Genomic DNA, 13,430 nt, shown 5'->3' on the forward strand with positions numbered 1-13,430 from the left:
CCGTGTTTTACGGCCAGTCACTCCTGTGACATACGAGGTCGCCCCTGTACATCTGCCGCGACAGTCCTCTATGCCACGCACCGAGATTGTTCATGTCGCCAGAATGAAGCCGTACTACCCCTGCAGTAGTTTGTCCTAGTGCGCACCGGCACAGTGCTTTTCGGGGGGGGGGGGGGTAATGTAACATATATGCCCTGCATCGCTGGACGTTAAAGAAGACAATGATCAGAAACAGTGACACAGAAGACGACAAAGTGGTAGCAACGTTTAGTGCTAGAAGAAGGTTAACGCTGCTGTGATTCTGTGCTTTGTGTGCTGCGTCATCCTGGACTAACCTTCGTGCACTAACCTTGCCACGTATCAATATGATAAAAAAGTTGTGGTGTTGACTGAAGAGTATGCAGTGCAAACCGAGCCCATAACCACTTTCGCATTCTACTCTTAACGGCATAGCTTAGTAAGCGTCCCTTAAGGGTTTTTTCTTTCTTTCTTTCCTTGCTTACATGTGCTGTAGCTTTGAAACTTGTGTTCTGGTTCTGGTGACAAACACATACAATAAGTAGGCTGTTGCATTACCAAGGCACAATGTTGCAGTTGTGATCAGCTGATGCTTTGTGGCTGGCACTGCAGTTCAACCAGTATTGTAGCATAGTGGTTTCAGTGATTAGTTTCAGTATGCTTATCTTGCATGGTACTGCTGCATATGCTCTGCATGGAAGGCGTGTTGGCTGTAATGCCTAGTTGTTTCGTCCTTGATTATGCCTGTTTTTTCTAAAGGCTTCCACAGTTGAGGCATGGTGGCGTGAGCAGTGATTTTTTTTTTTTTTTCAGATCACGGTGTGTCCCTTCTGCTCAGAGCTTGGCCATGATGTTAAACGCTGCCCTCAACGCATGTGCTCTCGCTGCTACATGCGCGGCCACGTGGTGTCTGAGTGCAAACAGACTTTTGTGCCTACATGCAGCCTGTGTAACACCAAGGGCCACCCTGACGAGGTATGATCTCTACTTTGTTCCTTCTTTTGTTTTTGGCTAGTTAGTTTAGGTGGCTTACACGGGTAGAGCCTGAAGTAAAACTTGTTGCTGGGCTAGTTGGTTCTTGATCGTACAGGAGAAAAGCAAGCGCAAAAAATACAAACACAAGAGAGGAGACAGGACAATGCGCTACTGGCATCTAATTCTTTTATTGAAATCCACACACTATATATAGGGACATCGTCACACCACCTATCGGCTCCATACATGTCAGAAGGCAATATTATCTAACAAAAAATTCCATGTTTAACACAGGGTGATCTAAACCCGAAAAAAACACCTTACTCTTTAAAAACAAAATGACACGTGGTACGTAAAGGGCCAAAGTAACATAAAAAATAAAACAATAAACAATAAATTCCATGTTTAACATAGGGTGGATTAAAACCGATAAAAACACCGATGACTAAAAACAAAATGACACGTGGTGTAAAGGGCCAAAGTAACATGTTGGAATGAATAAGAAGTGAGCGGAACTTAAAGGCATAAAAACCAACCACGAAACCCCGAAAAATCGTGTAACATCCTAAACGTTCTTCAATGTTTTAAGCACTATAAGCACCTTGTGCCACCACAAAACAGACAAACAAAACTTCTGTGGTGATGGGACAGTGATATGTTGAAAAGTGAAGACGACATAAAAGGCACGCAAAAACATAAAAACCAGAACAAGCACATGTACCAGCGTAAGCATTCACCAGCGGTTTCGTCTTCTGAATTTCAATAAAAGAATCAGTTGCCAGCAGCGCGTTGTCCTGTCTCCTCTCTTGTGTTTGTCTTTTTTTGCGCTTACTTTTCTCCTGTACGGTCAGAGCCGTTTCAGGTCTGCCCCTACTGGTGCTTAACTGGAGGAGTATGCATTTGCACATTAACAAGCATGCTACTAAGAGGCAGTCATAAGCCTTTGGCTTTGTTTTTGTCTTATCTTCTTGGTGCTTGGCTTACGAATGTTGTTTTTAATATAGGGATAGGTAAGCTGAGGGCAGGGCGATGTCCTCTAATATTGGTAACTCACTTCATGTGACGTGTGGTCACACGGCGCTCCGGTCTTCACGGGGCTCATGCTTGTCGAGTTGCCCGTGCACTTGCCCTCAACAAGTTCCTTTGTACCTTACATTCTCTTCACCCACGTTCAGCTAAACACCATTGGGACTGCACAGGTGGGCCTTATGGGGGTTAATTTTTGCAAAAATGCTCCACGGGGGGGCTAGACGCTGCAGTCGCCTTCTAGTCCTAACGTGCCATCCCTAGCAGACAGAGCTGAGACCCGCGGTGCGAGGAGTCGCCATTGGGACGGGTTCGGGCCAGGGGGGACGAACACGAGTTACGCACTCGAACAAGCTTTAATTTGCCCGAGCAGTTGTACACGGCAAATCAACAGCACACAAATACAACCGCAGCGTAGCAAGCGAACGCCGCGTACGGGGGTGAAATAAAACCACCTAATGAGGAAGCACGTGCAGGGAGGTGAGAGGAAGAGTCTGCTCACCTGTGCAGCTTCGAGCTCACATCCCGTTGCGGTAAGTGCGTACGGTGAGTGGGCGATTCTCGGTGACGGCGGTGGTCTCCTTGGCGGAAATTATGAACCGCGCGCGTGCACACTCATATGCCGAAAAAACCCCGAGTCAGTTGCGACAGAGGCACTCCTCGACTGGGCATGGGAAAGGAGGTCTCCCGGTTACGCCGGCAGGAAAGAGAGAAGCTCGCGGCAGCGTCGCCATAGGGCCCGGGAGGCGGTGGGGGGTGGCCAGCGTGCCCTCTCCTTCGCCAGCCTCTCTACCAGTATGCGTAATCACGCGTGTTAATTACGCGCGGCCGTTATAATGGAGGCAGGGGATTGTGAATCCCCACAGCCTCTACAAGGCTTCTCTAACCACCATCACCATCTCTACTACTGAGCTCTTTGCTATGCGTCTCCTTCCTCTCCACTCTCTTATCAATCTTCAGCATGACCCCCATCTTAGCCCAACTTTGTCAGAGTCAGTGGTTACTGATTCAGATGGGCATTCCCCTATTTCCATTTCCATCTCCACTAAAACCTCTCTACATCACGTCCTTACTCTTCCATCCATTATGTCCCCTCTCCTCCATGCTGGTCATCGTCACACAGACACGGAGAACCATTTCCTACTCTTCGCTACTTCACGGATGCCTCCTTTGTGGATCTTCAAGGATCCTGCAGCTACGCTCTTTATCATTCTCATCTCCTTGCCGCTGAAACCAGCACCTTCACCCACCGGATACATTGTCTCTTGAGATCCTAACCCTTGTCCATGCCCTCCCGTACTTCTGCTTTTCTTCCTTCTCCTCCAGAGTGTTCTCTTCCAATTTGTTAACCCATCTACTCGCCCGTGACACTTTTAAATGGGCACCGCTTATTCTCTGGCCCAAGCCCTCGGAGGACAGTGGGAGGCTCTCCTTGCACCGTATCATCTCTAGTTTCGTCTCGATAAGTGCCTATACCCACCCCCTCATCCATCCCTTACCATGCCAGAGGCTCGCCTTCTCCGGCACATCTAAATGAATGCACTCATTACCCCCTCATGTCTCTTCTTCTGTCGCTATCTATCTGAACCCTCCTGTCCGAATTGTCCTTCCACCTATGCGAACTTATCCCATTGCCTTTCACTGCCCAGCTGCTCTGCAGTCACGTTTCCATCCCTCCCCTTCAGTCACCACCTGGCTCGACCGACTTGACCTGAAGGAAAATAGCTTTGACTAGTCGCCCAGGCCGTCGATGTGTTCGGCCTGTAACTGTTGGCCGAATAAAAGTCTTGTACTATTACTACTATCACAGAGATTACATTCATCATACTGAATGGATAGCACATACACCTTGAATGTGGCAAGGTCTATTGAGTTCACTAGAGGTGTGCAAACAGTACTTTTTCAAGGGAGGATGAGGGTCTTAGGACTTCATTAGTTTATTATTAGGATCTCACGAAACTTTGCACATGTATGTTTTTCTCTTCCAATTCCAAAAAGGTAATCGTAATTTAGCTCGTGTTCTTAGATCAAAAGTTATCTTACAAAGTCCAAAGCATAATTAATTCTTATACACCTTTAATAAACTTTCTCATCACACTTTGTTGCTTTTAGTTACGTGGATTAATAGCTAAAGAGTTCCCATGCCCGATTGCATTCTTCGTTTTCCTCTAAAGGCATGTCACCCTGACATACTATGTTGAGAGAAAAAAGTTGCAACATTTCACACTGGAACTCATTAAGCTAATTGCAAATTGCTCTTTATGTATGATCTAAACAAAAAAAGAATCTCATTGGGTACCTCACTTCTCTTTGAAGAAAATGGTACCAAGGTTTCTTTTGTGAACCAGAAAGGAGTTATCAAAACACTGCATAAAACTGAGGAGGGCAACCAAAGATATAGAACTGAAAAAGACAGTGTTTGAAGTTTGACCACATATTGTAAAATGAGCAGTTAGTAGCCTCGCCGTGATATTTTTCGTCTGACATGCTCTCCTCATTTCCAAAATTGTCTCTGAATTCTGAATATGTCAACCCATATTGTTAGGGTATGCAATCTCAGAGACGACCATTACCCGTGATGAATAGTGAGGCTTTTCTACTGAAGTGAGCATGAATACTGTAACCAGAAACAAAATCGAGTACTGGTCAAGTAGAACTCAATCCAGTATGAATCAAATATTTTTACAGATATTTGCCACTTGTAGGACTATTCATGGAAACACATAATTGTGTGAAGAAGTAAAGAGCTAGCGTTGGCTCTGAAGTATGGCACTTTAACGAATATTTGTAAGAAAATAATAATTAGCAGGGTTGGAACTTGTACTGTTATACCTACAAGCTCAACAATAATCTTGGCCTAGGGGTATGTGACGTGAAGTCACGTCCAAGCTGGCAGAAGTGACATAAAGCCACATTTTAACCACGCCATACAAACGTGCCTGCATAGCCCAGGAATAGCATGTCTGTCTCTGGACCCAAGGGTCCCATTGGGTTCGATTACATCTCAAATGAGCTGCTTGAGTTGACAATGCCTACAAATTTAGCCATGAGATGGGGTTTCATGACGTCATACAATCCACCGGCTGATCTGTGCTTGACTTTCATCGGCCAACTACCATCTGCCAGAGACACGCTCCTAAGCATAATATAATTAGCATTCAGAAGCTTTACAACTACTGTCTTCTGTACCATTTAAAAGTTTTAAATGGCTATCAAAACTTCTTAAAAAGCTTATCAGAATTAACAATGTGGCCTAATCCTTGTAAGCAAGAGGTTCTTAAAAATATTGCTGCCTTGTTAAAAAAATTCTTATGGTCGTTAATATGCAGTGTCCCTCTGGTTTTAACCAGCAAAACAAAATCCAGCCTGAAATTACCATCACAAGAGCTGCTATGAGATATATTTTGAAGTTATGTTTGTAGCTACAGCATTACCCTTATCATGCAGTTGTCATGCAGCTGGTACTATGTGCTATTCCTGCTCAGAAAGTAGTACTCTGGCCCTTGTCAATCTGTTCCCATAGCATTTTGTCTGGGAGGCACAGCATTTTGTCTGGGAGGCTATCAGCATTAAAACTTTAGAGCAAAACTTTTTATTTAATTTATTTCTATACGGCTTCTAAAGTTGTGGGTGCGATTAAAACTTTCAAGTGCATACTATTTGTTTGACCTGCACTCACCGATATTAATTTCAGCTGACACTATTTCACCATGCAGGACCATGTTTTCGTGTGAAACTTGTGAGATAAAGTGTATTTGCTGAAAATGACGCTAAGCTTTGTGGTTTGACTGGGTTTTAAATAAAGGTTACATAAATATAAATAAAGGATGGCTTGCAAGGGTGCTTCAGAGCTAATAGTCTTGCGAGACTCGAGAGACTATCTACTGAGATGTCTTTTTCGATGCATGTCCATACATAGCGGATATGGCTGTGAACATTTGATGCAGATTTGTTTGGCTGACCGTCATACTGTAACTTTTTGCAGCGCTGTCCAGACTTGTGGCGGCGATACCATATGACGGTAAGTGTGCTTCTTTAGCAGCGTTGCAAGATTGGTTCATTGAAAGGTGTGTTCTTGACTTTAAATCCCTGGTGCTATCTTTGTTATGGTCAATGGTACCACCACTTCCACATGCTGTAGGGGAAGCTTCTGACGTTACTTAGTTAACCAGCAAAGACATGATGTTTTCATTATGTGACGCACTTCCCAGAAGGGCCATAAGGATGCCTTCTTCATGAAAAAAACCTCTGTACTCATTGACAGTTCCTCATACTAATTACAAGGACCCATTGCAATGGCTTAGTGGCTTTGGCATTTGGCTGCTGATCCCAGGGTTGCAGGCTTGAATCCCAGCTGTGCTGGCTGCAGTTAAATGGAGGCGAAATGCAGGAACGCTCTCGTGCTGTTTAATGTCAGCACACAAAAAAGCCTGGCAGTCTAAATTAATCCCAAACTCACGACTACGGCACTCCTCGTAACTCATGTTTCACTTTGGGACATTAAGGGGCAGCTCTGGGTGTTTTTCGAACTAAATATAATTTATTGAAAGTTGTTCTGCAGTATTTCTCTTGTTCCTGATTTCCACCAAGTTTGGCAGCCATGCGAAATATTTTTGCAGCGCAAGCAAATTTCAAAGCTTGCCATTTCCGTGAGCTTATTTAGGTTATTTTTACAGGGAACACTGCATTTGCAACATCACAAATATTACCTGCGCATTAACACCTCTCCCTGCTTCATCAAGAGCAGTTTGATGCTTGTATTAGATTGCCTTAGGCATTTTATCAAACTTTCTAGCAATGCTTGGGATGTTGTTGCTGCATTACACATAGCACCTGTTCACAGACTGAGCTTCTTTTCAGTTTGCAGTTTTCGCAGTTTTAAAATAGTTCCACTCACTATCTTGAAAAGCTGGCTTATTTTAGTGGAGAGGGGACTGAAGATTTATGATGTGACCATCAACTAAAGATGTTTCAGTACCACTTGCACGAGCAGAGGAATTTAATTACAGCGGTTGATTTTGCTGCTTCTCTCAATTCAGATTTTGCCATCTATTTCTCTAATCACTGATGTCACTAGTAGCATTGCCCTTCTTACCAAGGCTGCAGACAGTAACGTTGCGTGACAGCCTAGCTCCCACCATCATGAGTGGAATTAGGTACTAAGGCATATGAACAAATGCTGTTGCCATGTCCAGCTGGCTTTTGCTGTTGTCTTTAGTGCAGATGCTGACTCCCCTCCTCCCACCTCAATGCCTGCTGCATTGTTGATGGCATGATATAGAAGCCTAAGTTATGGAAGGATGTTATGCAAGACACAGGACCAAATGACATGGTACTTGCAAGCATAGTTAAATCTACCCATTACATAGACTCACTTATCAATCTTGAGGCAAGTGACTTGGAGCCCCGTTACGCAAGGTTGTGGTTTCAAGAGTTGCACAGTTTCATTTGAACCAAGCTGCATCATAACTTCGTGTGGGACCAGTTACTGTGTGCACTGTACTGTGTAACCTCTATCGTGGGCTGGTCTCTCTTGTCTTTCCATTTTAGACTACAGATGGTCCCATTGTTAAAGCTCGGGTCAAGGTGCGCCCACGAGAAGAACGCTACTGCTTCAACTGCGGTCGCCAGGGGCACTACGGCCATGTAAGTCACACTGTCGTCAGTACTATATATCATTATTTTTTTGTGTCTGTTGTTTTGTTTGGGAGAATACACTTCGCATATCTTTTAACCCTGTGACAACTTCTGCAGTCCAGGCCTACACAGCCTACTGGAAAGGCTGTTTGTACAGCATGCACAAAATCTGTACAGTGCACTGAATCCACTGTGTGTACTGTCCATAGAGCTTTCGTAAGATAACAAATTAATGTATTTACTGGAATGTAACACTTCTATTTTACCAAAAGTAGAAGTGAAAAGTTACCCATCGTATTACATAATTTATGCTATTTTGAGAGAAGAGAATACTGGACCATATTCACTCAGGTATTGGTTGCATGGAGATGCATCATGTAGGTCCGCTGCCAGCTTTTGGAGACAGTAAAAAGTGAAAGTTTGAATGTTGTTGATATTGATGAACGGAAGCTCTGGGCGTGAACATCTAATTACTGTGGCTAGCAGCGCACACCATATATCACAGCACCAACAGTGCAATAATAAACTTGTTATTAGAGAATTTACACTTCCGCATGCAGCACAATGAAAGTATGTGCAGCAGGTCATGTGAGACGTGAAGGCCTCTTTAAGTTCAGCAGACATCCCATCCTCGGCGCCACTGATGTCTCGTCTCACGGCACTAGTCTATTTTGGGTACATGCAGAGAGGTAAAAGCTTCTAAAATATGTCAAGGGTAACATACTTAGGCTGTACCCACATCATCAAACTCTGGCTTAATCGAGAAAAGGGCACATCGTGACAGCATTTATGGTGCTAGTGGAATCGTGCAGTTGTCTAATAACCAGCTGATACTGAACACTCCTCCTATCAACTTGTATAACATAACTGTTTGCATGCTTATGAGTTAGTTAGTACTTGGCGAGTCTGCACTAGTGGCTTTAAGCAAACACGTTTACTCTGCATTTGTGGGAGACAGGGCTCTTGGAGCGTGTTTCTTTATTTTAGACTAAGTGCAATAAAAAAGGAACAGCCTTAATCAGTTTTTAATGCTGATCTCAAATACGTAATCATGTTTCTGATGTATCAATTAATTTGCAAAATATTTGGCATTTTCTCTCCTGTCTCCTTTGTTGATAGAAACAATAGAGAACAAAAACACTCATTAGAAAAGTATCGTTAAAGTGGTATGGACACCAAATTTTCGTGCTGTGCTTTTGCATTGTAAATAGTGCGTAGCGATTCTGTAAGCACAGAGCATGGTGTTAGGAGCCCAAAATCGCATTAAATAATTTTTTATCGTATTATTAGTATGCGGCAGTTTCGGTTGCGGTTCATAGTTGCCAGGCTTTTACTCGACGTCAAGAAACAGAAGACATAACATTGAAACGTCACGTGGGCCAAAAACTCGTGACGTCAAGGAGCAGGCGCAGTGTGACTGACAGTTTGCAGTGTGACTCCGCCATATGCTCTCATGGTGCAGTCACATGGCAGAAAGAGTTGGTCAATTGTATCTAGTTCACTATAGTCAACTGCATGCCTAAACATGTTTGCATTGTTTTGGCGATCCTGTCATGCCGCGCCAATGCGAAATATTTGGAAACATGCCGTTGTCGCCTGCGAACAGCTGTAGCTAACTCGCTCTCCGACAACGTTTTGCTCGTAGCAGTGCCGATGTCGGCCGCTTGCTTCGCTACAATATTGCCCAAATTCTTATACTATGCGAGCGGGTGGGAAAAATTAAAAAGTGGGAGAGGCTTTGACTATGAAGCAGCGCGCGTAAATGCTCGCGAGTATATAGTTTAAATCACACTGATCGAGGCACCCCTTTCGTGCTCTGTTTTGAGTGCTGCTTCATATGTGCGAATCTGGTGACCGTTGAGAGAAAATTTACAAATTTTAGCAAATAAAAACAGTCATCCAGTATAGTTTTGGCAACAGTGAACTGAAATCGACAGTTATTTACATAGCAGGACGCGCGTCAAATCGCCACGAAGTGCCGGTGTGACCCCGGTGTGTCGAGCAATGCTGCAAGCGACCTGGAACAGTCATCGGTGCGACTTGTGGAGAGAAAATTAGGCCGATTGAGGATAGTCGCCATACATACGTTTTATCGAGCTGATTTTAGTATGATATAGGCTTCCTATAGTAAAGCGGTGTTGGAAGACGAGCCTTTATAACAGCGTTGAGTCGCTGACCCGTTCCGAGTGCCGTCCGGTGAGACCGACTAGGTCTAGCGATGAGTAGGGCAGGCATAGAGCACGGCACGCCCACGGGAGGCGCCGTTGCCGAAGGCTTCGCACTTGTGCAGGCATGCTACTGTTGCAGTCCTGATAAAATTTGTCTTTTCTGGTAGAAAGCTAAGGAATGCTACATTGCCTCAGGGCTGCGCCGCCAGCCACTCCGCTCACGTGCACGGCGACCAACAACAATTCCGTCTGCCGACCGTTGCAGCGCCATCGGCTGCAGCCTTCGAAAATTTTATTGAATGAATATTGCCATTAAGCATAATTTTGGTTACAGTGAGCTGTCGTGCTGTCCGTGTGTCAGAACTGTTAAAGCGCTACGGGTGCAAAAGAACAGCCGGAACGAGCTGACCAGCAGCATCGTCTGTTACGTCAGAAAACTGTGCGACGTCATTAATACTTATGATTTTTTCAGTGAACCTACATCACAGTCAATGCGCTAGCGACAGGTCCGGAATGCAAGAGCGACCATTTCCACAAGCTTTAAAAAAGAATTAAAATATTCTCTGCGCTTCCCTTGAGTCTAACACTTGACTATGATGGTCTTCAAATACAAAGGAAGCGCGTGACAAGCTTTGCACAATCTTGTGATATGGTGTCTCTACCCTTTAAGGGGGGATGCGGTGATAAAATCACTATTTTCACTTAAAAAAAAAAAAAAAAAAAATCTAAATTTTTGTCGCTTGCATTGTGCATGTATTAAAGAAACTTCTCACCAAATTTCGTTGTCATCTGCATAGTAGAAATATTAAAATTAATATTTTTGCGAGATGGGATACACTCACCATCGAAAGTGCCTATGAACACTGATTTCAAGACACAGCCGTGTAGCGGTCAAGAAACTCAGCGCAGAGTGTATCCCCAAGTTAGAATGCTTGTTTTTCCCGCTCTCTGGGCAAAAGGGACCTGCTGTTGAGAGTAAAGCAGACAGCTAAAAAGAGAAACAGAAAAGGCAAATTTTGAGCTGTGGCATCAGCAGTTCGGCTGGTAAACCGAAATAGAAGTTTGGATTCACTAAAACGCAGTGCATAACCTTCTGACGCCGTTTTCGCACCGCTGGGAACCTGGCTAACCAAAGTGCTCGACAAGCTGGAGATAAAATATGGAGCCCAGACGAAGAGGCGCACCCAGCAAGTAACCAAGGAAAGCGTTTCACGAGTGCAGTAGAGGTGCTGGACAGCTGGAAAGATTTTAAAAAAAAAAAAGGAGCAACTCGAAGCAATTGCCACAGAGCAGTGTCGTGTTGCAAAAGACGGCCCAACGTGTGCACCAGGCCACATTGATTTGTTAATTTAGGCCCAAAATTGCAATCGTACGTTCTGAAATCTATGAACTCATTTTTCTCAGTTTGCTCTTTTTGCAAGAGTAGAGCCATTAGGAAAACTATCGTTTCCAAACGCATTTGCAAACGCATTTGCAAAAAGCTGCTTTCAAGGTGGTTTCTGGACATAAATTTTATTGGAAACAAGATAAAGTACTTTCTGGATTCCTAATTGTTCTCTAAGGAAAAAAAAAAAGTATGAAATATGTGACATATATTGACAACAGAAAAAAATGAAGTTCGTTCTTAAAGTGCTCAGATTTTTACAAAAATGTCATAAAGAATTCACAATTGGCCTTATCCTGTACAATGAACTACCTAGAAATTATGCAAGCACAAACAGTTGGTACATACATCTTCATGATTTTTTAAATGATAGTTTTCCTATATAAGCTGACACTCTTAATTACTCATTATCACAGCTACAACTTTTTCTATTTATGTTAAGGTGATGAAACTTAGAATATATTTGAAAAAGATGGGTAAACCAACCCTGAAAATTTTATTGAAATTCGTGAGACAATTCAAAAGTTGACCCTTTAGCCCCGAATCCCCCTTAGCATGTGGCTAGATAATATAATGTGCAAAGAATGCAACATAGAAACTACATTTTTTATTAGGCAGTCATTTTGTAGCTCGATATAAGGAAAAGTGGTTGATGAGCCGTATAAATTAGAGCGCTAAAAGGAATTAGCTAGTGCAAAGTGAGACATTGGTTCCCAAAATTTTATAAGTTGATCACTTAGGAGCTTGCCGCAATAAAAATTTATTCCTTTATCTGCTCTAAAAGCGAAGATATCCTTGTAAACTAGAAAACGTCAAACCATTTGTGTTTTCAGAAAACACAAAGAAAGAGGTGGGATTTATTCATGTCGTTTCCTCCAGGGAGCGAATAAATTAGTAAGTATAGAGGAGATGAGTTGTAGGTTTCCAAAATATCTTTTTCAAAAATTTGCTTTTTTTTTTTTTTTCATTATTTTTGGCCCCCTCAGAAGCCCTGCGATGCAACTTGTAGCTTATGAGGAGAGGCTGTGTTGTGTCATGTAGCTGCAGGCAGTGGTCACACCCTTTATCATCATCACCATGCTTTAGTTCAGTAGTTACACAAACAGCGGTGCCATCTGTGGTATGCCTTTTCACCACTGGCATGTATAACTTCCTGACACCAGGGATATTGGATAGCAATATGGCACCTGTGCTTACTTTTACCTTGTAGGCAGTTCTACTTTGGCATCTCAGTTCTGTTGCACTTGCTAATACATTTTGGCTTTGGACTTGCATAGATTTTTCAAGGCACGTGCATGTAGACACTCTCTATCTCTCTTTATTGTATGACACCCTCCCAATTTTTTAATCTAAACGTGTGAGCATCGACTGTGGAGCCGATAAGCGCCACATGGTGGAGCACAGCAGTGAAATCAGCAAGAATGTGCGCATGCATGCAGTGACCATGAGCAATCCGGTGCAGCTTTCCTCCGGCAGGCTGTTGCGGGAACCGGACCCAACTCCTCTTTATTTGTCCGTTACTGCCTTTTCTTCTGTTTTCTGCATAAAAGGCAGTGAGGTGATAAGAGAAACCATTCGATCTGATGTTGTTGCTACCATGCTTCATGTTATATAATGCCTTTTATCTGCCTACCTAGTATAGTGTGAGCATAGAAATCCTATTACGGCTTTGTTTTCTTTGTATTTGTTTCATTTCTTTAGAAAAACAATAAATTTATATCTGGTAAGACTGGGAAAGCATCTGCACTCTTCCTTGCAAGATGAAAGTTTCTAATCAGCAGGATATGCAGTTGTAGATTAATCTTTTTGCCGCAGGAAAGTGGTTCATGAATCGTCAGAAAAGAAAGCAAAAAATTCTAATACGCCTGTAGTATAATGAGTAGGTGTACATCGCATTCTATACAGCTCAAGAGCTACCTGAAACAACAAGAAGACGTTTATAAGCTCAGAACGAGGAATACACAAAACATTTAATAGACCCCAAATAACATTCTAAAAGGCAACGACACGAGTGAAGAAGACAATCGAATGAAACACTCCGAATTACGTGTACATATTTAAACATGCTTTTTCGGAATGAAAGTAACAGTCTAAGTAACAGCAAAGGAAAGAAAGTTCAGAGCAGGGTAGAACATACAGTTGACTACCACTTGACACTTTATAACTTGGTGGCAGTGTTCAGCGAAGAACAAGGATAAAAGGATAGAGATGATACCCAAAAG

The 13,430-nt window shown here is 43.1% G+C and overlaps 1 protein-coding gene across 1 annotated transcript in view; it reads left to right on the forward strand.

Moving 5' to 3' along the window:
• LOC146202578 (uncharacterized) overlaps positions 1 to 13,430 on the forward strand; it is a 36,509-nt gene that overhangs the window by 12,002 nt on the left and 11,077 nt on the right. Inside the window, exons 3-5 of the mRNA XM_084588237.1 lie at positions 832 to 993; positions 6,005 to 6,040; positions 7,570 to 7,665. Of these exons, the coding sequence (XP_084444363.1) occupies positions 832 to 993; positions 6,005 to 6,040; positions 7,570 to 7,665 (294 nt within the window). The remainder of the gene's footprint in view (positions 1 to 831; positions 994 to 6,004; positions 6,041 to 7,569; positions 7,666 to 13,430) is intronic.

The sequence above is a fragment of the Amblyomma maculatum genome, chromosome 1 (assembly GCF_055883805.1).
Source record: "Amblyomma maculatum isolate TAMU_Amacu chromosome 1, ASM5588380v1, whole genome shotgun sequence".
Lineage (NCBI taxonomy): Eukaryota > Metazoa > Arthropoda > Arachnida > Ixodida > Ixodidae > Amblyomma > Amblyomma maculatum.